The 23,486-nt window shown below is 53.4% G+C and overlaps 1 protein-coding gene across 2 annotated transcripts; it reads right to left on the bottom strand.

Moving 5' to 3' along the window:
• Positions 1 to 72: 72 nt before the first annotated feature.
• Positions 73 to 23,182, bottom strand: CORO2B (coronin 2B). Of its 2 annotated transcripts, XM_039723550.1 has the most exons (14): positions 23,121 to 23,182; positions 17,414 to 17,501; positions 15,008 to 15,061; positions 12,239 to 12,439; positions 6,163 to 6,279; positions 5,313 to 5,462; positions 4,385 to 4,549; positions 3,762 to 3,878; positions 3,407 to 3,511; positions 2,926 to 3,022; positions 2,480 to 2,592; positions 1,930 to 2,020; positions 1,706 to 1,845; positions 73 to 1,278 (listed from the first exon to the last, which is right to left on the bottom strand). In XM_039723550.1, the coding sequence occupies exons 3-14, from the start codon at positions 15,053 to 15,055 to the stop codon at positions 1,147 to 1,149; spliced, it is 1,476 nt and encodes a 491-aa protein (XP_039579484.1). In that variant the 5' UTR covers positions 15,056 to 15,061; positions 17,414 to 17,501; positions 23,121 to 23,182; the 3' UTR covers positions 73 to 1,146. The 2 variants fall into 2 exon arrangements, with proteins under 2 accessions (XP_039579484.1, XP_039579486.1); XM_039723552.1 differs by lacking the exon at positions 15,008 to 15,061.
• Between the last annotated feature and the right edge of the window lie 304 nt (positions 23,183 to 23,486).

Below are 23,486 nucleotides of genomic sequence, written 5' to 3'. Positions count from 1 at the left end.
CGCATCCAAGAATTTTCCTTGGGATCTCCCCAGCCCCTGGATGGAGAAGGAAAGGCGGGAACACGGTTCTGGTATTCTGAAAAGATTTTATTCCATCACTATCCCGTGGGAGCATAAATAATCGGGAATGACAGCACATGGAACGCAGCAGGGACCGCGGGACACGGACGGGACAGACCCGCGCTGGGAACGCCGGGAGCTCCAGCAGCTCGGATTGAGTGGGAATTGGGATCTCCAGGAAAAACCAATGGGATTTGGTGTCATTCCCTGTGCTCCGGGCAAATCCCGTCAATCCTGGGATTGTCCAAAGTGCTGAGCCTGGCAAGCTCCAGGTGCATCCCTCGGGATCCATCCTCAGGATCCATTCCTTGGGCTCCATCCATGGGGCAGCACCCCCAGGAACATCCCCGGATCCCTCCACGGGAAGGATCCCAAATTTCCCCCATGGAATGATCCCAGTTCCCCACCACGGAATGATCCCAGATTCTCACCATGGGAAAGGGGACTGGGACAGATCCCAGGCTCCAGCTGCAGGAAGAATCCCAGGTTCCCACTACAGGAAGGATCCCAAGTTACAATAATGGGAATGATCCCAGTTTCCCACCACAGCAAGGATCCCAGGATCCCACTGTGGGAAGAGTCCTGGGCACCCAACATGGGAAAGGATCATGGGAAGGATCCCGGGATCCCACCGTGGAAATGACCCACTTTCCCACCACAGCAAGGATCCCGTCCTGCTCCCATGGGAATGATCCCAGCTTCCCAGCACGGGAAGGATCCCGGATTCCCACATGGAAACCCCCTTTGACGATCAAGCCCTTCCCACTTCCCGCCCCTTTTCCAGTTCCGCTCCCACTGTCACATTTTTGCATAGGAAAAAAAATTAATAGCAAGGAAGCTTCGCGCTTTGCCGGGAATCTGCCCCGGGCTGGCTCATCCCAACGGACAGGACACGGCTCCGACTTACTGGGAGCCTCCAGGCTTTCCCAGGAATCGGGTTAGAGCGGGATTAGTGCCGGACAAGACACGCAGGACGTGATTCCAGGCTCTCGGCAGCCGCGGACTCCGGAATTGTGTTCTGGGTGAGTGGATCCAAGGAACTCAGGAGTAGAAACAAAGGAATTTCTTTAGAAAACGTCGCTGGAGTCAATTGTTCTTGGGACTGTTCAGGAAGTTCTTTAACTCCAGCTGCAGCTGCCGGATCCGAATGTCCTTCTGCGAGAGCTCGTCCTTCAGCCGCCGGATCTCGTCCTGCTGCCGGAAGAACATCCGCAGCAGCTGGAAAACAAGGATGGAGATGAAGGGATGGAGCTGCTGGGATCACATCAGCTCATCCCAGGATTTTGCCAGATCCATGATGGGAATGGGCCATAACTTGGCTGATTTTGGGGACAAGGGATGGATTTGAACTGAAGGATGGGAGATTTTGATGGGATTTTGGGAAGGAATTCCCAGCAAAGCTGTGGCTGCCCTTGGATCCCTGGAAGTGTCCAAGGCCAGACTGGAGCAGCCTGGGATAGTGGATGGTGTCCCTGGGAAAGGTGTCCAGCATGGGAAAGGGTCGTGGGCTGGATCCCCGGCTCCCATCCCTGGAGGGATCCCACACTCCTGCCTCTGTTGGGATGGAGACTGGCAGCACGGTGCCTTTCCAGGTTCATCCCCAGATCCCATTCCCATTCCCATTCCCACTCCAGGGCCGCCCCACCTCGTTCTCCGTGCGGGGAGGGACGTTCTCCAGGAGGTCGATCCCGTTGACCACCACGCTTTTCTTCTCCCTCGCCGGCGCCTTGAAGACAATCTTGGAATTCCTCTTGTATCCTTCCTTCAGCGACACCAGGATGGGATCTGCAGAGAGCCGTCGGATCAGCGGGATGTGGTGGCCCTTTCCCACATCCCGGCTGTTTTTGGGATGCCCCCCGGTGGGTTTACCTCTGTTGACCCCACTGAGCCACTCGTCCGGGGTCAGGGCCGGCTCCGTCCCCGGAGTCATGGGATAAATGTCTTCCTGGTATGTTTCCGACTGGGAAAACAGGAAGAGAAGAGCAATGGGATCTGGAAATCCGCTCCCTGGGAATTGAGGAATAATTCCCTCCCCCACACAGGGAATAAACACCCGGATAGTTGGGAAACTCTGGACACAGGGAGGAAATTTGGGAAGTGCTGGCTGAGCAGAGAACCTGTGATCATGTCCTCCACCCAGCCCTGACCAGCAGCTGGATTTGCTTCCCAGAAAACCCCAATCCAAGAGATATTTTCCCCAAAATTTTCAAAACTCAAGTGAGACCAACCCATTGGAGAAACATTCCCTAAAAACATTCCTGTTTTGTGGTTGAAATTCCATCGGATGAGTAAGGATGGAGAGCTCCAGGGATGATGGGAACAGAGCCAGTCATGGGATTGGCCAAAGTTGGGCATATCCATGGCTCTAGAGCCACTCAGACATTCCAGATCCTGCTCATTCCCACATTCCAGGACTCACCCGCCTCGGGACGATCATGGAGATGGGCTCGATGAGCCCCTTGAGGGTGATGAGTTTGTAGAAACGGAAAACTTCGCAGGCGGAGACGTCCAGGCCATGCTTTGGCATCACCCCTGCGGAGAGCAGCGGGATCAGCCATCCACACAATTCCCACCATGGAAAATCCCAAACTGGTGAGGCTCCGGGATCACCCATCCACACAGTTCCAGCTTGGAAAATCCCAATCCAAACCCAACTCAAACCCATTCCAAATCCATTCCAAACCCAATCCAAATCCATCCCAAACTCATTCCAATCTAAACCCAATCCAAACCCCAGTCCAAACCCATTCCAAACCCAACCCAAACCCAATCCAAACCCTTTTCCTTGTGCCATTCAATCCAGCACCTTCCCCATCCCCCTTTTCCGTGCTCTGGGAAGCGGAGCAGCAGCACCTCCACCCTTACCCAGTCCTTTCTGCGGAGCTGGCGAGCGGAATTCCATGAGATAACTCAGGTAGGGCTTTTCCGAGCCAATCTCGTAGTACCGGATGTTGCCGTCACCCTGGAGCAGCAGGGAAGAGGGATGGGAATGGATTTGGAAATGAGAAGGTGGAAAAAAGTAGGATTAGGAGCATTTAGGAGGCGGGAATGGAGGGGATATTGGGGAGGAATTGTTCCCTGCAAGAGTGGGGAGGGGCTGGGATGGAATTCCCAGAGAAGCTGTGGCTGCCTTTGGATCACCGGAATATCCTGGGTTGGACAGGACTTGGAGCAGCCTGGGATGATCGAATGTGTCCCATAGCAGGGACATCCGTGGAACTGGATGAGTTGGAAGCTCCCTTTCCATACAAACCATTCCAGGATCCGAATTCCAGCCCCAATCCCTTGGGCAATGCTGGGAGATTTTTCTGGGAACGGCACATCCGGATGCTCCGTGCGTCCCTACCTTCCCAGCCAGGTACAGCATGTGGGTGTCAGCGTCGTAGAACGGGAAGAGGAGCCCCGAGAGCCCATCGATCTCCTCCTCGATCAAAGGCATGGATAAATCTTCCTGGAAAACAGGAAAATCCCCGTGTTAGCTGTGTCCTGATGGCAGTGCTGAACGGGATCCCAGCAGGCATGGAGAAGGAATTCCAGCAGGGATGGAGCAGGGATCTGGGCAGGGATGGAGAGGGATCCTGGTGGGCATGGAGCAGGAATTCCAGCATGGATGGAGCAGAATTCCAGTAGGAACAGAACAGGATCCTGGCAGGGATGGAGCTGGAATTCCAGCAGGGACAGAGGAGGATCCCGGCACCCACCTGGTCCCAGAGGGCGATCTGCCGGGTGTTCCAGCGGGACACGCCCGTGGTCAGAAGCCGTTTGGTGCTTCCCAGGAAAACCACGCGGTTGACGCGGTGGTTCTTGCAGCTGGCCTCCTGCAAGACAGGAGTGAGCTCTGGAATTCCCCTTGGATCCAGCTCTCATCCCAGGAAAGCCCTTTCCTTGCTCCCCTAGCCTCATCCTGTGGAAATTCCAGCTCTGTCCTTCGGCACCTGCCCTAGTGCAAGCAGAAATTCCCATTTTCCCGAGGATCAGGGAGAACCCACTGTCCTCCTCCAAACCTCCTGCACCTTCCCCTTTATTCCCAACATTTTCCACAAATCCTTAATTAAGAACAGAATCAAAGTCTCCAACTCTGGACCTTCCCCTGCATCTTCCCTTTAATTCCCAACATTTTTCACAAATCCTTAATTAACAATGGAATCGACCTCCTCTGCTTGGGATGAGTCCAAGCCCTCCCCACCATCTCCACAGCCAGGCTGGCACCCGCATTCCACCGCATGGAAAACGTCCCGCTGGGAGCGCCTACAGCGCTCGATGGGTATTTTCCGACATTCCATAGGACCCTTCCCTGAAATCCCATTCCAAGCGCCCATCCCACCTGCAGGACCCTCCCGGAGCGCGGCTCCACCACGCGCAGCTTCTTGTCCTTGCAGGTGGTGGCCAGGAGGCTGCCGTCGGTGTTGAAGGACATGCAGAGGATCACGTCCGTGTGGCAGTCGATCATCTTCACCGGCTCGCCGATGTCCAGGTTCCAGATCAGCACCTGCGGGAACAGCCTTTGGAGCAACCCGGGATGGTGCGAGGTGCTCCTGCTCTGTGGAAGCTGCTCCTGCTCCATGGAATGCCTCCCTGGCTTATGGAAGCTGTTCCTGGTCTATGGACTGTCTCCCTGGTCCATGGAATGTCTCCCCGGCCTGTGGAAGCTGTTCCTGGTCTATGGACTGTCTCCCTGGTCCATGGAATGTCTCCCCAATCACAGAATGTCTCCCTGGTCTGTGGAAGATGTTCCTGGCTTATGGAAGCTGTTCCTGTTTTTTTGGCAGCTGTTCCTGGTCTATGGAAGCTCTCCCTGATATACAGAAGTTGTTCCTGGTCTATGGAATGTCTCCCCAATCATGGAATGTCTCCCTGGTCTATGGAAGCTCTCCCTGATCTGTGGAAGCTCTCCCTTATCTACGGAATGTCTCCCTGATCCAAGGAATGTCTCCCTGGCCTATGGAAGCTGTTTCTGGTCTCTGGAATGTCTCCCTGGTCCATGGAATCTCTCCCTGGCCTATGGAAGCTCTCCCTCATCTGTGGAAACTGTTCTTGAACTGTGGAAGCTGTTCCTGGTTTTTGGAAGCTGTTCCTGGTCCATGGAATGTCTCCCTGGCCTATGGAAAGCATGGAACGAGACGAGCTTTGAGCTCCTTCCAACCCAAACCATTCCAGCTTTCCACGATCCCCCTCTGGCCACCCACAGGTGACTCCCAGCCGTGCCAAAATCCGGGAAAGCCCTTTGGGACGGCATTCCCAGGAAGCCCGACCTTGTAGTCGTAGCCGGCGCTGAAGAGGATGTTGTTGGTGGTCGGGTGCCACTCCACGAGCCCGACGCGGCGGCTGTGTCCGTACAGCTCCAGCACCGCCTCCGTCATGTTCCGCTTCAGCCCACCCTCCGGAATCTCCCAGATCCGCACCTGGAATGGGGTTTGGAGCACCTCAACTCCCGCCCCTGAATTCCTGTCCTGCCCAGGAATTCCAGGATCAGCCCTGATTGTTCCTCAAGGAGAAACAAGGAATCCTTGGGATCCCTTGGGAAAATTCCAGCCAGGGTAGATGGTGTTATCCAGGCAGGGCGTTGGAATCCTCATCCTGAATTCCCAGACTCCCAGTCCTTCCTTCAAGACCCCAAATCTGACCCTACAGACTCCACATTTGGGGATCCTTTGGGATAAAGACTCCCAGATTTTCCAGGTTAGTTGCTCTAACAAACACTGGGGTTTTCCCCAGGATTTAGCTCCTCTTTTCCATTGTCTCCCTGGAGATTTCTGATCTGAACCTTCCCTGGGACCTCCCTTGGCTGCCCCCTCCGGTCAGGGACTTGTGGAGAGCCTGGAATTCCCTCTGGATCATATTTTTCTCCAGGCTGAGCATTCCCAGCTCCCTCAGCTGCTCCTCGTGGGAATTACCCTCTGGATCCTCCAGATTTGTGTCCGGAAAATAAAGAACAGAGGGAATTCTGGCCCAGGAGTCAGGCTGGGCACGATTTGGGATTGGCTTTGATCTCCTGTCCCTCAGCATTCCCAAAACAAATGCCATGGAAATATCAAAATAGGGAATCAATGGGATGGGGAGGATGGATGGGTGTGGGAATTGCATCCCGGAATTCCGGCTCACCGAGGTGTCCTCGGAGCAGGAGGCGATGATGTTATCAATGAAGGGGTTCCACTTGATGTCCAGCACATTTCCCTGGTGACCACAAACTTTGGGATAGTTCGGCTCGATCCGGCCGGTCTGCAGTGGAAAAGCAAGGAAAACATCGGAAAAAAAAATCAAATTTCGGGAGAAATTGGTGTTTCCAGGGATGGGAAATTGTTGGAGAAGGGAGATTCGGCTCGGTCTGGGATTTGGTTTATCCAATATTCCCAGTATTAGAAGGGAGATTCGGCTCGGTCTGGGATGGGCCAAGCCAGGGATTTGGTTTATCCAATATTCCCAGTATTCCCAGCTGATCCATGGATGGGAAGGGGCTTCTCCAGACTCCATGGAGAAGGGAAAGGACAGCCAGGAGCTCAGTGGGAATTCATGGAATCATGGAATATTGGGGTTGGAAAAGTGCTCCAAGGTCGTGGAGTCCAACCATTCCCAGCACTGATCCTTGTCCCCAAGGGCCACACCCACAGGGAATTTCAGTCCCTCTGGGAAGGGGGGCAGGGCTGGAAAACCCTTTCTGTGAGGGAGATTTCCCAATATGCAAATGTCTCCTTTCAGGATCCAAATCCATGGGTGAAAGGACTGGAAGAGATTCCAGAGGCTCCAAATCCCTTCAGCCATTGGATCCTGTGTGAGTCCCAGAATCCCAGAACAATTTGGGTGGGAAGATCTTCCAAGAGATCCATTCCCAATCTCTGCCATGGCCCAGGATCACTTTCCCTCTCCCAGGTTGCTCCAAGCTCATCCAACTGAGCTTGGAGCAACCTGGGAGCTGGAGCATTTGGAATTTCCCTCCCAAATTTTGGATTTCCTTCCCAAACTTCGGAATCACCATTTTCCAAGATTCTCCTCCATAGAACAAGCCCCAGATTCTGGGATCACACAACTGCTAATCCTCAATCCGTGACCCCACAGGATGGAATCCTTCCATGCGGAATTTCCAAAGCTTTTACGGAGCCTCCTGGGAAGATTCCCACCGGGATGGGAACCTTTTCCATTCCCAAGGAAGCTCCGTGTCCGGATGCCACCCCAGTGTCCTTCCCTGCTCCGTGCTGGCTCCGTGCCGGAGCGGCGCTCGGAGCGTGCGGAATAACTGGGTCAGCTCGGCACAGCCGCTGAATATTTCATGGATTTTCCTTCCCGACTTTTCCCGTGCCGAGCTCCCGGCTCCGTTTATTGGGAACAAAGGAACGTGCTGGGAATTCTGCCCTCGGCAGCTCCAGGAAGTCGGATCAGGGCCAGGAACGGCTCCAGAGCTGTCGCTCCCAAGGTTTCTTGGGATTCATTTCCTCCCTCGAGCTGCAGGGAGGAGTCTGGGAAGGAAAATTCCCAAAGATGAGACAGAGAAGGAAGAGGAAACACGGGAATGTCAGTGATTCCTTAGTTCTGCCTCCCAGTGAATTCCTGGGATGCAATTCCCAGTTTCATCTTTGTTATATGAAAAATTCCAGCCCCCATCGATTATCCAAAGGCTCGGCTTATCCCACTTTTCCCAAATTTCCGATTTGCATTTCCAGGACTTTATTCACACCCTGTCCGCAGCAGAAATTCCCACAGAAACCACATAATTCCAGGTGAATGGAATTTTTAACAGCACAAACTCAAATTCCACCTCTTTTATTCTGAGGCATCAGCTGAGTAAATGCCTTTTCCAAAAAGATTTGACGGATTTGCCCAAAATTTATCAGGATTTTAAGAGGACAACATCGAGTTTGGTTTTTTGGGATCGCTTCTTCCCAAGAAATCCGGAATTTTGATTCAAACTGGTTGTGCACAGTGGGAAAAGGAGAAGGAATGTGCCATTCCCAGGGCACCTGGAAAAGGCAAAGGGAAAATAAAGGCAATAAAAGGGAAAAATCCCTAAAAAATCCAGGATTCCAGCTGCATTTATCCCATTTTTCAGCGGGACCTTGCCGGCAGCCGGAGTTAATCCAAGGTGAATCCTAATCCCTGGATCCCTGATCCCCGGCTGAGGGAAGCTCGGTGACCCAGATTCCGGCCCCGCAGGGACAGCCTGGAGCTCTCCCGGCTCCGGCAGCTCCGAGGTTTTCCACGGAAAAGGCTGGAAGGAGGAAATCTTCCAGCAGCTCCTGCCCCTCCCTTTGCTGCAGTGCAAGATTCTCCTCTCTCTGGAGGAGAATCTTGGAAAATGGTGATTCCGAAGTTTGGGAAGGAAATCCAAAAATTGGGAGGGAAATTCCAAATGCTCCAGCTCCAGGCTGGGTTGGATGAGCTTGCAGCAACCTGGGACAGGGAAAGGGATGTGGGCCATGGAAAAGGGAAAATCCTTTGGGTTATGTTGGGAAAAGGGAAAATTATTTGGAAAAATTGTGAATTTTGGGGACTGGGGGGTGGAGAGGGAATTCTTTCCCTGGGAATGGTTGGAATAGCAGCAGGGAGAGGGGTGGAAACCCTCTGGATTTTGGAATCAGGGAATGGGATTGAGGAATCTCCTGAGGATCTGTGCAGAGAATCCCAGGAATTCCAGTGGACTCGGAGCCATCCCTGGGATGAGAGGGGTGGAATTGCCCTCCCTGATGGAAATCCAGGATGAATTTTCCATCGGATCCATCAGCACCAAATCCAAGGGATGGGAAAAATCCCTAATTCCCATCCTTGGAGCAGCGCAGTTCTGCCCTGGCCACGGCTGAATTCCACTTTTCCCAGAAATCCATCCAGCAGGAAATCTTGGATAAATTATTTCAATATCTGAAATTCCCAAACCTGCTTTTCCCTTGGAAAATACAAACCAGGAGCACTTCTGAACCCTCTTATTCCCCGGAAAGCTCCACAAATGTGGAAAAATCCTTTCATTCCACTCCATCCTTCAATCCCACATGGAAAACCTCAGGGATGGGTGCAGCATTCATCCAGCAGCACCTCTTCATCCCATTCCCAGATGGAAGATCCAATTCCCAGAAGGAAAATCCCATTCCTGGATGGAAAATCCCAAGGGAGCATGAAAGGGAAGCTGGGGAGGTTTGGGAATTCCATGCCCTGTCCTACCCCAAATGCAGCCCCTTTCCCATCCCAATTCCAGCCTTTTCCCCATCCCAATTCCAGCCATTCCCACAATCCCGGCAGTGACGGGAGCAGGAGTTTGGATTTCAGCTTCCTCCGGATAAACAGAGGCTGCCCCTTCCCGCTGCCACTCCCGTCGGGAGAGAACATCGTGTGCCTCTGGAAAACAACTCCTCATTCCCAGCGGGATCAAAAATCCCTCAGTTTCCATGGAAGTGACTCCCCGCAAAGGGATCCACGGTGATCCCAACAAAATCCTGATCCCAAATCCCTCTCCAGCTTTCCCAGATCTCCTTTAGGCCTGCAAGGGGCTCTGAGGATTCCCTGGATCCTCCCCTTCTCCCGGGGAACATTCCCAGCCTGGCTCCAGGAGAACGGATGGGATGTGACAGCACCGAGCTGCTTCCTGGTGGAATTGCAGCATCCAAGGATTTTGTTCCCTGACTCAAAAGAAAGGAATATTTTCCAAGGGGTCTCCAGGATCAAATCCTCAAGGCCAGGTTGGAGAGAGCCTGGAGCATCCTGGGATGGTGGGAATTGTCCCTGTCCCATCCCAAATCCAGCCTCTCTCCTATCCCAAATCCAGCCTTTTTCCCATCCCAAATCCAGCCCTGTCCTGTCCATGGAATGGGACGAGCTTTAAGGTCCTTTCCAACCCAAACCATTCCAGGATTCCGGGATTCTCCCATTCCTGTGGAGCCAATCCTGCTCTTCCCGATCCTTCGCCCACTCCCTTGGGATATTTTTATCCTGGTGCTGGGGACAGGCTCATCCCCAATCCCGAGGCTCTGGAATCTGGGAGGAAGGAGGAGCAAAGCTCCCTCTTCCCAGCCCACACATCCCTCGGATCGCTCCATGAAAACCCCGAGATGTGGATTTGGGATGAGCAGATGGCCCGGCCCAGATTCCGGGAGCTTTGCTGAGGGCAAAATCCAGGGAAAAGATCCAAAAATACGGCAGCGAATCCACGGAGCGGCTCCGCGGTATCCGGGTTACCTTCATTAGCTTCTAATTATGGATCACAATTAATTAGGGAGCTGCTGATTTCCAAGGAAAATGAGTTTCTCCTTAATGAGCTAATCAGGCTCCGGATAAAAAAAAAAAATCAGGAATTTATTAACTCCTCCAGCATCCAGGGCCGCTCCAGGCGGGATTGACCAGCTGGATATCCCAAGATTTCAGAGGATCCCTTTGGAACACCATCCCTGCTTTTATCCCACTGGGATTTTGCTGGGAAAAAAAGTGGGAATCACTGGGAATTTGGGGCTGCTCCTCAGGATTTGGGATTGAGGGGGTGTGGATGGCGATTCCAGCTGGGATCTGTGAGGAAGGAGCCGGGATGAGGCCGGAGCTGGAGCGCTCCGGGTGCTCAGACAAAGCTCCCGTTTTTTTTTCCTGGGAATATTAATGAGGCTCAAGCTGTGCTCTGCAATTAAATCCTGATTAGAATTCCTTCCATCTGGAGCTGCCTCCGGAATGAACGAGGAATTCAGGAGAGGCGGGAATGTTGCACAGGGAAAGGGGTGAAGGAATGATGGAATGGAGAGAAAGAAAACCAGGGAGAGCTCCTCCCTCTCCCAGCTTCCCTTCCCAGCTGGAATTTGGGAATGCAGCTCAGCCATGGCAAAATTCCTCCTGGGAATGAGGCTGGGAGCATCCCAGAGCTGCAGGTGCCCAGGGGTGGGATGTGGATTCCCGCTTGGAATACAGGAATAGCCCAAGTGAGTGCCAGAATTTTGGGAGCAATCCGAGACTCCCAGAATCCAGGAATGGCTTGTATGGGAAGGGATTTTATCCCATTCCAATGTCCCAGGTTGCTCCAACCTGGCCTTGAACATTCCAGGGATAAGGAAGCAACAACGTCCCTGGGAATTGTGCCAGGGCCTCCCTCCTTGGAAAAATTCCTTTGATATCAATTTAACGGATTCTCTTCCCATCAAACCCCTCCCCTTTCCTTATCCAAGGTAAATTCCAGGCTCAAGGTCGCTGCCGCTGCCGCTTTTCCTGGGAGCCGTGGATCCCACGGGATCGGCTGGAGCAGCCATTGGATTGATGGGAATTTCAACTTCAGGTGGGCAGATCCCAGGGGAATTCCTGGGAAAAGCAGGGGGAATCTTGGATGGAGATGGAAAAGGGAGGAGGGGGAAGATCCCGCCTGGATCAGGGATGAGAGGGATAAATCCCTCTCAAAATTCCTGCTTTTCCCATGGAAAGGAACGGTTCTAGTGCCCAACCACCCTCTGGATGAGGAATATTTCCCAAAAGTTCAACCTTAAATCCCTGGCATACCTCCAGCTCTTCCCTGGAAAAAACAAAGAAAGGGAAGGAGCAGTAGGATGAGATTAGGAGAGGATTCCTTGGAATCCTGGGATCCGAGTGGCACCTGGCACTGGGATGGGACAGGCTGGAGACATTCCCAGGGTCCGAAATGATGGAAAAACCTCCTGGAGAGATTCCAAAAATGCTTTGATGGGATGTTTGAATTCTTCCCAATTTACCAATTCCACATGAAACCCCAGGAAAAGCAGCAGGGATTTGGATATTTTGGGATGGCTCCAAATGGGAATCCCATTCCCAGGAGCTACAAGGAAACCCCAGGAAAAGCAGCAGGGATTTGAACGCTTGGGGAATCCCATTGGGAATCTCACCTGCTCCAGCGGGATGATGAGGAAACCCCAGGAAAAGGAGATTTGGACACCATTTTGGGAATTCCCATCGGGAATCTCACCTGCTCCAGCAGGATGATGAGGAAACCCCAGGAAAAGCAGCAGGAATTGGGACACTTTGGGAATCCCATCCAGGAAAAGATCTGGACACTTTGGGATGGCTCCATGTGGGAATTTCTGTTGGGAATCTCACCTGCTCCAGCAGGATGATGAGGAAACCCCAGGAGAAGGAGATTTGGATGCTTTTTTGGGAATTCCCATTGGGAATCTCACCTGCTCCAGCGGGATGATGAGGAAACCCCAGGAAAAGGAGATTTGGGCACCATTTTGGGAATTCCCGTGGGGAATCTCACCTGCTCCAGCGGGATGACGAGGAAGGAGCCGCCGCCGGCGCTCTCGGTGACGATGGCGAGGAAGCGCGCGTTGACGGCGCAGAAATGGTTGTCGTGGACGTTCTTGGTGATGGGAATTCCGTCGAAGCAGTGCTCCCGGCTCGCCGCCTTCCCGTAAACATTCCGGAACTTGGAGCTGCGGTACTGCGGCCGCCATGACATCTGCGGGGAAACGCAGGGATCGGCATTCCCAAAAAAACCCCACCACGTTCCTGGCTGATCTCCTGGTGTTTTTACCATGGACATGGAAGCATTCGGATGGGCCCATTCCAACATGAGCGTTCCCAAAAAATTGAAAGCATCCCCTGGATAAGGAATTGTTCCTAACAGGCTCAAAAAGAAGGCTCAGCATTCCCAAAACAACCATTCCCAAAACACCATTCCTGGTTGCTCTCGTGTTCTTACCATGGACATGGAAGCATCAGGATGGGCCCATTCCAGCATGAACATTCCCAAAAAATTGAAAGCATTCTCCCAGTGCTGGAATAGCTCCCAAAAGGCATTAAAAGAAGGCTCAGCATTCCCAAAAAAAAAAAAATCATTCCCAAAAAACCATTCCTGGTTGCTCTTCTGTTTTTACCATGGACATGGAAGCACCAGGATGGGCCCATTCCAACACAAACATTCCCAAAAAACCTACAGCACCGGTGCTGCAAAGGCTCCCAAAGGCTCAGAAAGCCACAGAATTCCAGCTGCTCCCCTTTGGAGCGGGAATGCTCATCCAGGACACGCCTGGGTGCACATGACAAAGGAATTCCAGCTTGGAATGTGATGGCTTGGAAATGGATGGCGGGAGAGCGGGAATTGGGGCAGGAGGGGGACAGATGGAGCGTTCAGTATATTCCATTTTCCACGATTTTCCTGCATGGAGCAGCCCAGGATCCCAAGGATCCACGAGCTGATCCTGGAAGCTCCGGATGGATCCGAAGCATCCATCAGCTGATCCTGGTGGAAAAGGACCCAGGAGTAAATCCCCAGCTCTGCCCTCATTCCCTAGGAATAGCAATGCCTGGAAAACAGGGAACAGAACCCAGGAACAACCCCCCAGCCGTGCTTGGACGTTTTCCCACTTTCCTGGCAGCTCCGGCCTTTCCCAGAGCGGCAGCAGGAGCAGCTCTTGTCTCCATGTGTTTGGCTTTTCAAAGGATCCTTTCATCCCTCGGGAGTCTTGGAAACAGCGGGAGCGAGGGAAAAATCGGGAAAGGAGCTCTGGCCACAACAACAGGCAGAGCCCCGGCCCTAATCCCGAAAAAACCTGGATATCCTAAAAATAGCTCCCAGTAATCCGCCCCGGGTGTCAGAGCTCACGGAGAAATTAATTCCTGCCTTCACCTGGAATTTTTGGGAGGAAAAATTCCTCCCTTCCAGCCTTTCTTTCCTTGGAATTGTGCCCTTGCCCTTTTGTGCTGTCACCATGGCATTTCCAAGTCCTGAGGATTTTTAACGGGAATAAAGAGATCTTCCCTCGTTCTTCTGATGGATTTGGTTCAGTAGCAGGGGGAAAAAAAGGAGGAATTTGCTTGGAAAAATCATTAGGAAAAGGAAATCCAATGTGAAAAACTCCGGGATTTTCAGGAAGGGGATTCAGGAGGCGGAGCCTTTCCCAAATCCCGTTATTACCAGTTTTCTTGCCATTGTGACAAAGATTCCCAGTCTGGGATTTTCTGGATAAAAACAAGGCTGAGTTTTGTAGGAATCTGGGGATTTTGTAGAAATCCCAAATCCAAGCCGATCCCAGGCTCGGGCGTGGAGTTGTTTTTCCTCCCTCCGGATCCACCACATCCCTGGAAGTTTTTTTTTCCATGGGAAAGGTCAGGAATGCTGGAGTTTGACATTTCCAGTATCAATGGCTCATTAAGGCTGGGCACAAATAGGAGCTGCTTTTCCAGAGGAAAATCAAGGATCTGGAATCACCGGGAAGGAGGTGGAGCTGCCCAATCCCACCCCACGGACATCCCTCAATTCCTTCGTGCAGAAAACAGGGGAAAAAAATTAAAATTTGGAATTTTTTAGGGAAAAATCCCCTCTGGACTCACTGCTGTGCCACATTCCTGGGGGGATTCCTGGGATACACCCATGATCCCAAATTTCTGGTGGATTCCACAGGGAATCTACACCTGGGAGCATCAGAACTGGGGGATTTGGGAGCCTCAGGAATCACATCCCAAAGGATTTGGTCCATTTGGGAATGGATTTGGGGTGATCCCAGTTCCAGCCCAGCTTCAGCCAGGGGATATTTTGGGGTTGATATCCTAGAATTTTTTGGGATTGAAATCCAGGCTGGAAAACCTCAAAACACACCGGGAGAGCCTCTCCAAAGCCACCTCCCCATCCCAATCCAGGATTTTTTCCCATTGGGAGGGGAAAAATCAGGAGCAGGAGCTGGCTGGAATTCCCAATCCAACCCAGGCACGGCGCTGGAATTCCTGACCCAGCCTGGTCCTGAGTTTGGAATTCCCAATCCAATCCAGGCACGGGGCTGGAATTCCTGACCCAGCCTGGTCCTGAGTTTGGAATTCCCAATCCAACCTCGCCATGGGATCGACGCTCCAACCCAAGAGGGAAACTCCAAAGAAATGCGGGATGTGGGGTGGGAATGCCGTGAATTCCCTTCGTTCTGAGGGATCTCTGGAGCAGAGCCGGCCCCTGGGGGGCTCTGGGCTGGCTCGGGATGAGTTTTCCATGGATTCTGTCGCAGCCGGGTGGGAATTCCTGGCTCGGGACACTCACCAGGCCGCGCTTGCTCCCCAGCACCTCAGCCTTGTGCAGGTCCCTCATGGAGCTCTGTGCAGAGAGGGAAAGGAAGAAATTCCATTCATTTCCCAGGAATTCCAGGGAAAACACCCCAACCCTTCCTGCTGCTCCGGAGGGCCGGGATCCGACCCCCAGCAGGGAATTTTGGTGGTTCCAATCCCGTTTCCTCCTCCCGCTTTTGGAGAATTCCACAGGGCTGCCAAAGTCCTTCTAGAGGACGAAGGAATTCCATAAAAATCATGGATTTATAGTGCAAATAATGGGATTATGGGATTTGGGAAGGAGTTCTTCCCTAGGAAAGTGGGGAGGGGCTGGGCTGGAATTCCCAGAGAAGCCGAGGCTGTCCCTGGATCCTTGGAATGCTCAAGGTGAGGTTGGATGGGGCTTGGAGCAGCCTGGGACAGCGACAGAATCCATGGAATGGGGGAGGTGGGACAATTCCAGCTGGGAATCTCCCAGCTGAGGTTTTTTCCAGCCTGGGATTTCCCTGGAGTCCAACTTTTCAAGGATTTCAACTTCCTAGAAATCCTGGGAATGGCCTCTCCTCTTCCCAAATGCTGGGAAGAAGCTCCAAGTGAGGCCGGACGGAGCTGAGGTATTCCCAGGAATCCTCATCCCTCCTGGATCCTGGAGCTGCTTCCCAAGTTTCCATGGATCTCATGGAATTCTTGGAAAGATGCAAAAACCATCCCTGACACCCTCAGGGAGCTGAGTTTGGATCATTTTCCATCTGGGAAAGCTTCTGGAGGAGGAAAACCAAACTTTCCCAGGCCCCACGTGCCGAGAACAATCCCAAAATTCCTCCTCCAGCAAAAATTCCGGAAGCAAGCCCAGTTGTCCTCCCACTCTGTTTTCCAAGTCCTTCCCACCGCAGGAAGCTCCAGATGGAGAACAAAACATTCCCAGCCCCCGGAGCTGCCCTGGGGCACCACCCTGGGAATTTTCCCTCCTCCAGCTCCTTGGAATTCCGTTTTCTTGAGGGGAAAAAATATCCCAGGCTTTTCCCCAACATTTTGGGAAGTTGGAGAAGGGGAAAAGTTGCATTTTCCATTGGAATGAGCGTGAGCCAGGGGTTAATCCATCAGAATTGTTTCACATCCCATCACAAATCCTTGGATCCAACAGGATTTTCCAGCCAGGATCCAGCAGTTTGGATCTATCCCAAGAAAAGTCTCCAGTGGGAAGATCCCATCAATCCAGCCTTTCCCCAAGTCAGCTTTTTAATGGGAAAAGGGGAAAAAGCCACTTTAAAGTGGGAATTAAAGGGATGGAACTGTCAGGGAAAAGGGATCCCACAGGGAAAAAACTCCTTAGGGAGGTGCCAGGTGGGAGAGGATCAAAAACCTGCGGGAAAAAATCCACAGGGAGCAGAAACATTGGGATAGCCTGGAAAAAAATCCCTTTCCAAGCCCCAGCTTTGCACGGGACAGGCACATTTATTTATCCTGGGAAATTTCTTTTTCCTGGGATTTTTCCAAAGCTCTGGCAAGCACCTCTGACAGCTCTCCCTTCCCATGTAAAAAATTCCAAATATTCCTGGGAATGAGCACCCTGGGGTGGCTTCAAACCCAAAATCCCCGACATTTTTGGGAAGTTTCTCCCAAACGTTTCCAGCAGAAACCAAGGAACGGCCAAACCCGCCAATACAGGAGGAAGGAAAACAAGCAGGGTCCAGTCAGTATTCCAGGCTGCACATTCCCGTTTCCCGGGAAGCGCCGGAGGAGGCTGAAGGTCACGGCATGGCACCGACCCCCCTTCCCAACCCTCGGCAATCCTGGACAAGCCTTTCCTTGTGCTCGGGCTCCCGGCATGAGCGGAACCCTCCGGAGAAAGGCAAGGGAGCCTTGTTTTCCTTTTTTCCCTGTTTTCCTTGTTTTCCTCGTTATTCTGGGAGCCGGCGGAGCAGCGGCCGCGATGTCCCTCCCCTGCCCCAAAGGGATGTGCCTCAAATCCTGCTTTATCCCAGGTTTTCCTTGGATTTTTGGGGAATTGGGGCTCCCTGCTCTTCACCCGAGACTCCTTTTCCAGAGGTTGGGATAATCCCACTGGGAAGTGAGATCCCTCTGGGTGAGCTTGCATGGAATTCTCATCCCTGGCCAATCTTTCCATCCATTCTGCATCATTTCCTTAATTAATTTCCTTCATCCTCCTTCCCACAAAGACCGAACATTCCACGGGTTTGATCCACAGAGGTTTTTTGGGATAACGGGTCAAGTTCTGGGAGGAAATCCATGGAAGCTGAAACAATCCTACAGATAAAAAACCATGGAAGCGCATTCCCAGCTTCCAGCGGAGAGATGGGATGGGATGGGATGGGATGGGAGATTCCCACCCAATCCCAGCAATGTTCCCATCCCTCCCCAGGTCCCTCGGGATCCTCACCTGCCCTGCTCGGCCCCGGGCTGGTCGGGCCCCTCGGGATTGCCCGGGATGGACACGGAGCTCAGGGAATCAGGGCTGCTCCCGGAGCCTGGAAAAGAAGGAAACCCTTTGGATCCCAAGTTCCAGCTGGGATCGATCCTGAACCGCGGCATCGCCAAAACTGGGGAACAGGGATAAAAATCCGGAGGCTTTTGGGATTAACTCCAGCCCCTGGTGGCATTCCAAGGGTTGGGATCCACAGGGATCCGGATCCTGCATCACCAATGGGCCAGGCTTTGCCAAGCAGCGTCCCTGGAAATCCTGGAATCCTGGAATTCTGGAATGGGTGGGAATGAACCTTAAACCCCATCCCATTCCATGGGCAGGGACACTTCCCTATCCCAGATTGCTCCAAGTCCCATCCAAGCTCTCCTTGGACATTCCCGGAATGCGGCTCAGCCTTTTAGGACATTCCCATTCCCAAACCCAAGCAATCCCTGCTCCTGGCGCCGCCCTATCCCAAACATCCCAGCAGCTTCCCAGGATGCACCACAGGGAATTTTGCTGGAGCATGGCCCTTCCCAAGCTTTTGGCGCAGGAGGATATTTCCATAATTTTTCCATAATTTTCCCAACAGTTTTCCATCATTATTTTGCATAGTTTGTTGGGATTTGCACAGCAGGAGTTTCTGGGAGAAACCACCGCTTCCAGAGAGGAGAATTCCCAGTTGGAATCCCATCGGGATGGGGCTGAGCTCCGTGGAATTCTGTTTCCTTGAGGGAAAAAAACATTCCAGGAGTTTTCCTAACCCAAGGGGGTTTTTGGGAAGTCAGAGAGGGGGAAAAGTCACTTTTCCTGCTGGAATGAGTGGGAGTGAGCTGAGGGCTCATCCATGAGAATTCTGGATCCATAGAGAGGATGGACACACATCCTTGGATTTTGGATGAGCTTGGAAAAGATGAGGTTGGAAAAGCTTTGGATACAGGGACGTGGCTGCCACCATTCCCAGCATTCCCACATTTCCCATCAAACTGGATCTCCCACAGCTCAGCTCCCAGTTTATTTATCCCAATTTATCCCGACTTATCCCAATTTTTCCGCTCTCCAACACCACCTTGACCGCTCCAGCCTTTCCCTGGCATGGCCTTTCTGCTCCCGGAGCTTTTCCCAGCCCCATTCCAGCCGGAGATCCGTGGCTGGAGCCTTTGCCAGCGGCTTTGCCACGAACAAAGGAGCGCGGGATTTCTGGGAGCGGCCTTGGCACGGCTCCGGGAGCGCCGGAATCCGCGGATCTGGGGGGCACCGGAGCAGCTGCCTCCCTCCATCCGGAGATGGTTTTTCCCCCGAGCTGCCAGATTTAGGGAATGACTCGGGAGATAGGAATCCGGGATGAATGGAACTATTCATGGTTTGATAAAATTCCATGGAAAAGAGCGGGAAGGGGGTTGGGAATGAGCTGGTGGCCGGGTGTCAGTTACGGATCCTGGCGATCCCGCCAGGCCCCGTTAACAACCCCAATTAATTCCTTTGAATCCCAGTTAATTGCACGGAATCCCAATTAATTGCACAGAATCTCAATTAAAACTCATTAAAAAGCCGAGGGCTGGAGTTGCCTCGGATGAGGGGAATTTGTCTTGGAACAGGGATTTTCCTTTCCCAGATTCCAACGGCTCCTTATCCCTGTTCCCAACCACAGCGATCCCAAAGACCGGTGACCCCAGCCAGGCTTTTCCCAAGTTTTATGGAGAATTTGGGAATGAGGGAAAAAGAAAAAGGGGAAAGGAAAGGAAAGGAAAGGAAAGGAAACGAAAGGAAAGGAAAGGAAAGGAAAGGAAACGAAAGGAAAGGAAAGGAAAGGAAAGGAAACGAAAGGAAAGGAAAGGAAAGGAAAGGAAACGAAAGGAAAGGAAAGGAAAGGAAAGGAAACGAAAGGAAAGGAAAGGAAAGGAAAGGAAACGAAAGGAAAGGAAAGGAAAGGAAAGGAAACGAAAGGAAAGGAAAGGAAAGGAAAGGAAACGAAAGGAAAGGAAAGGAAAGGAAAGGAAACGAAAGGAAAGGAAAGGAAAGGAAAGGAAACGAAAGGAAAGGAAAGGAAAGGAAAGGAAACGAAAGGAAAGGAAAGGAAAGGAAAGGAAACGAAAGGAAAGGAAAGGAAAGGAAAGGAAAGGGGAAAGGGATTTTAAGACATAATGAGGCAGGAAATGTCCCACTTCCACATTCCATGGATTCTCTGTCACTATCCCAAGGTGCTCCAAGCCCTGGCCTTGGACACTTCCCGGGATCCAGGGGCAGCCACAGCTCTTCTGGGAATTCCGGCCCGGCCCCTCCCAGGCAGGAATTCCTTCCCAGTATCCCCACAATCCCTGTCCTCTGGCAGTGGGATCCATTCCCTGTGTCCTGTCCCTCCATCCCTTATCCCAAATCCCTCTCCAGCTCTCCTGGAGCCCCTTTGGAATATTTGGAATTCTCAAGGACAGGCTGCTCCATTTTTAGCAACCCCCCCGAGAAGCCTTCATCCCGTATTCCCGGGAAATCAATCCGTGTTCTCCAAATCCCAATTCCCTGCTAACACAGCCCAGCCACTCCATCGAGCTCCCCACGGATTGATCCGGTATCAGTTTTCCATGGATCAGCATTTGCTCCAGCCATGAAATCTGCCCTTCCAAGGCGGCAGAGGACACCAAGAATTCCCACTGGGAATATCCCAGCGTTCCAACCTCCCAGCCATGGAGAACTTCTGTAGGGCATCATTTATTTAATCCTGACAGGGAATAGTCGGAATTTCCTCTCTGGAATCTGGGTTTGGCTCCATTTCCTTTGGATATTCTCATTCCTTGGGATCCCAGCTCCATGATTTTGCCATGGGATCATCTCTGGACCATCCTCCTTTCGACAGTGTTTTTCAGGAAAAATTCCAATCATTTCAAATCCCTCTTCCCAAAATAACCACGCCCCCAGATCCCAGTAATTCGTTAATTTGGGATTTGGGAGCAGCCTCTGGAATGGGTGGGAGCTGGGAGCTCCGGATCCAAGGTTAAATTCTCCGGCCCCTCGCTGATCAGAATTCCCACCTGGATATTCCCACCTGGCTGTTCCCAAGGATTCCCATTCTCATGGCAAAGGAATCTCTTTCTGTCCCCATCCTGACTCACACCCCTTCTCCCTCAGATCCCGCTTCCCTCAGCTTCCTGGGACAGTTTCCAGGCTGAGGGATAACAATTCCCAACGTTTGGGATGCTTTTCCCTTGCCAAGGCACAGAGACCAAACTGGACTCCACAGCACAGAAGAATTATCCCGGATTCCTTCTGGAAACCGGGAAAAAAAGCTGGAGTGGCCATTCCATGGTATCCATGCCACGATTCCAGGGAATTTGGGCAGCTCCCGGAGCGAGGTGTGGGCTCTCCCAGCATTCCCATGGATCCAGCTCCATCCTATTTTTATCCCCTGGTCCCAAACTCCCCCAGGAGCTGCAGCTCCAGCTGCTCCTTCCCGTGGGAAGGGAGGGGGTGGCTCGGGACAGGGATGGATCCAGGAAATATTCCAGCCCCCTCCAAGCCTTTTCCCAGCCCTCCAAATCCCAGGAAAAGCTCTTGGTGCTGGCTTTAGGGCCTGCTCCCGATTTTCAGCTGGATTTTCCTCCCAGGACGAATTGCTTGGGAATATTTACAAACTTTGGAAAAGCTTATCCAGGGTTTCCAGCTCCGCTGGGAAGCGGCCCCGGAGTGGGAGGAGAATCCCAAATTCCTGTCCCGGATAAGGCCGGCAGCTGGGGCAGGATGCAGATCCAGAAATTCCCTGGGGCTCCCCCTTTTCCTGCCTTTCTGTGGGAACAATTCCCATCCCCAAATCCCACCGTTCCCTGCAGCTTTGGATCACCGGAGCTTTTCCCGGATCCACGCTGACGCCGGAGAGCCAAATCCCTCCCGGAAAAGCCTCTCACAGCTCCTTGTGCACTTCCCTTTTCCCTCTCCACATCCAGGGAATGTCCAGGGACTGACATTCCCCGGATCTGTGTCCCAGTTTTGCCTGGAAAAGGCCTGGAATCGGTGCAGGGCCAGGTGAGGAAGCTGCTCCTGGAATTTCTTAGGATTTCATCAATCCATGTTGCAGGAGATAAAATCCATAGGGAAAGCTTGGATGGAGCAGAGGGAATTTTTGGGACAGAAGACAGAAAACTTTTCCATTTGCTCATCCATTCCCTGAAAATCCACACAAAATTCCCCATCCCGCTGCAGGTGCTATCCCTGAGGGCTTTTTGTGGGATAAACCCGTTCCCATCCCAAAAAACCCCCGGGAATGAGTGCTCCAAATTCCCAGCCTGGCTTCCAACTGCACCCCTGGATATTTGGGAATTTGGGGATTTTTGATCCCAGTTGTGGATTGATATCCCAAATTCCAGCCTGCTCATCTGCTCATCGATCCCTCTCCGGAATTGCTGGGAACACACTTTTCCAGGGATTCTGGCATGGATTGGGAATGGCACCTGGGAATACCCAACCCCAAAGGCAGAGCTGGTGACATCCCACACGTTTTTCCTAAGTTAAAAAAAGGGAAGGAGGGATTTTCCCTGTTCTCACTGGGGTGATTTGGACATTCCCACATCCCAGTCCCGGATTTGGAGAGGGATCAGCTCCAGTCCCGCTGCCTCCCATTCCCAGTGCACCAGCCCCGTGTCATTCCCAGTATTCCAGCCTTTCCCAGACTGTGTCACAGCCCAGGGCTTTTACGGGATCATCAATCCCATTCCCAGAGCCCACTGAGGTCATTCCAGGCCCTTCCCACCCCATGACCTTTCCCAAGGCTGATTCCCTGGAATGTCTGGTGACCTCCCAAAGTCATGGCTGTGCCACACCCTCGGGCTGGGACAGGCTTGGAGCTCCCTGATCCCAAATCCCAGGGATCCCACGGTCTGGAATTGGCCCAGGCTTGATCCCAAATCCCACAGCTCCTCTGGAATTGGCCCCTTTGCTCCCTAATCCCAAATCCAGCAGGATCCAGGGGCTCGGGATGGCTCCAGGGCCACAACCTCAGCCAGGGGATGGGAGAGCGGGGTCAGGGATGGGAGAGCGGGGTCAGGGATGGGAGAGCGGGGTCCGTTCCCAGGGATCAGGGACGGGAAGCGACGGGACCAACCCCCAGGGAGCAAAACCTTCCCCGCAGGAATCCGGGAGCTGCTCCAGGAGGGATTTGCGCCCCCCCATCCGCCCCCTCCCCCGAGCTCCCGGAGCCATTCCCGAGGTTTTCCACGCCCTTCCAGCCACCTGTAGAGGTCCGGGAAGCAGCGGCCTAGGGAGGGCTCCGGGGGATGCGCGACCCCCGGGACGGGAGGGCCGGACCGCGGCCCGGGGGCTGCGCGGATCGGGGATGCTCGGCCCGGGGGATGCGCGGTTTGGGGGATGATCGATTTGGGGGATGCGCGGGTTGGGGGATGCGCGGTTTGGGGGATGCGCGGTGTGCGGGCGATGCTCGTTTTTGGGGGAGGACGCTGCGCTCGGACGATGCGCGGCGCCTTTGGGGTCGCAGCCCCGCTCCGGGGGCGGCTCCGGGGGTGCTCGTCCCTCCAAGGGTTAAAACTGCAGCAGAGCTGCGGGGCCGGAGCGGCCGCGGGAGGGGCTGGGCCGCGCTGGAGCCGCGGATGGCGGCGGGGGAGGAAGGCTCGGCCGGGCGGGGAGGCTGCGCGCCGGGCCGGCACCTTGCGGGAGCGCAGCGGCGGAGCGCGGTCCTTACCTCGGCACGGGCATGCGGCTGGCGCGGCCGGCGGAGCGGGGAGCAGCGGCGGAGACGGGCGGGGAGCCGGAGGAGGAGGAGGAGAAGCGAGGAGGAGGAGGAGGAGGAGGAGGCGCTTAACCCTTGCTCAGCCCGGTCCCATCGAACCCTTCGGGAGCCCCGGTTCGGGTCCGGCCCCGGTCCCGATTTAACCCTTCGGGAGCCCCGGTGCCACCCCCGCGGGGCCGCTTAACCCTTCCACAGACTGCCCCGGTTCCGATTTAACCCCTTGGGAGCCCCGGTTCGGGTCCGGCCCCGGTCCCGATTTAACCCCTTGGTAACCCCGGTGTCGCTCCGCGGCCGCCGCTTTAACCCTTCCACAGCCCC

The sequence above is a fragment of the Passer montanus genome, unplaced genomic scaffold, assembly GCF_014805655.1.
Source record: "Passer montanus isolate IOZ18808 unplaced genomic scaffold, ASM1480565v1 scaffold5, whole genome shotgun sequence".
Lineage (NCBI taxonomy): Eukaryota > Metazoa > Chordata > Aves > Passeriformes > Passeridae > Passer > Passer montanus.
Note: the sequence above shows the minus strand (reverse complement) of the source record. Positions and strands in the feature narration are given on the sequence as shown.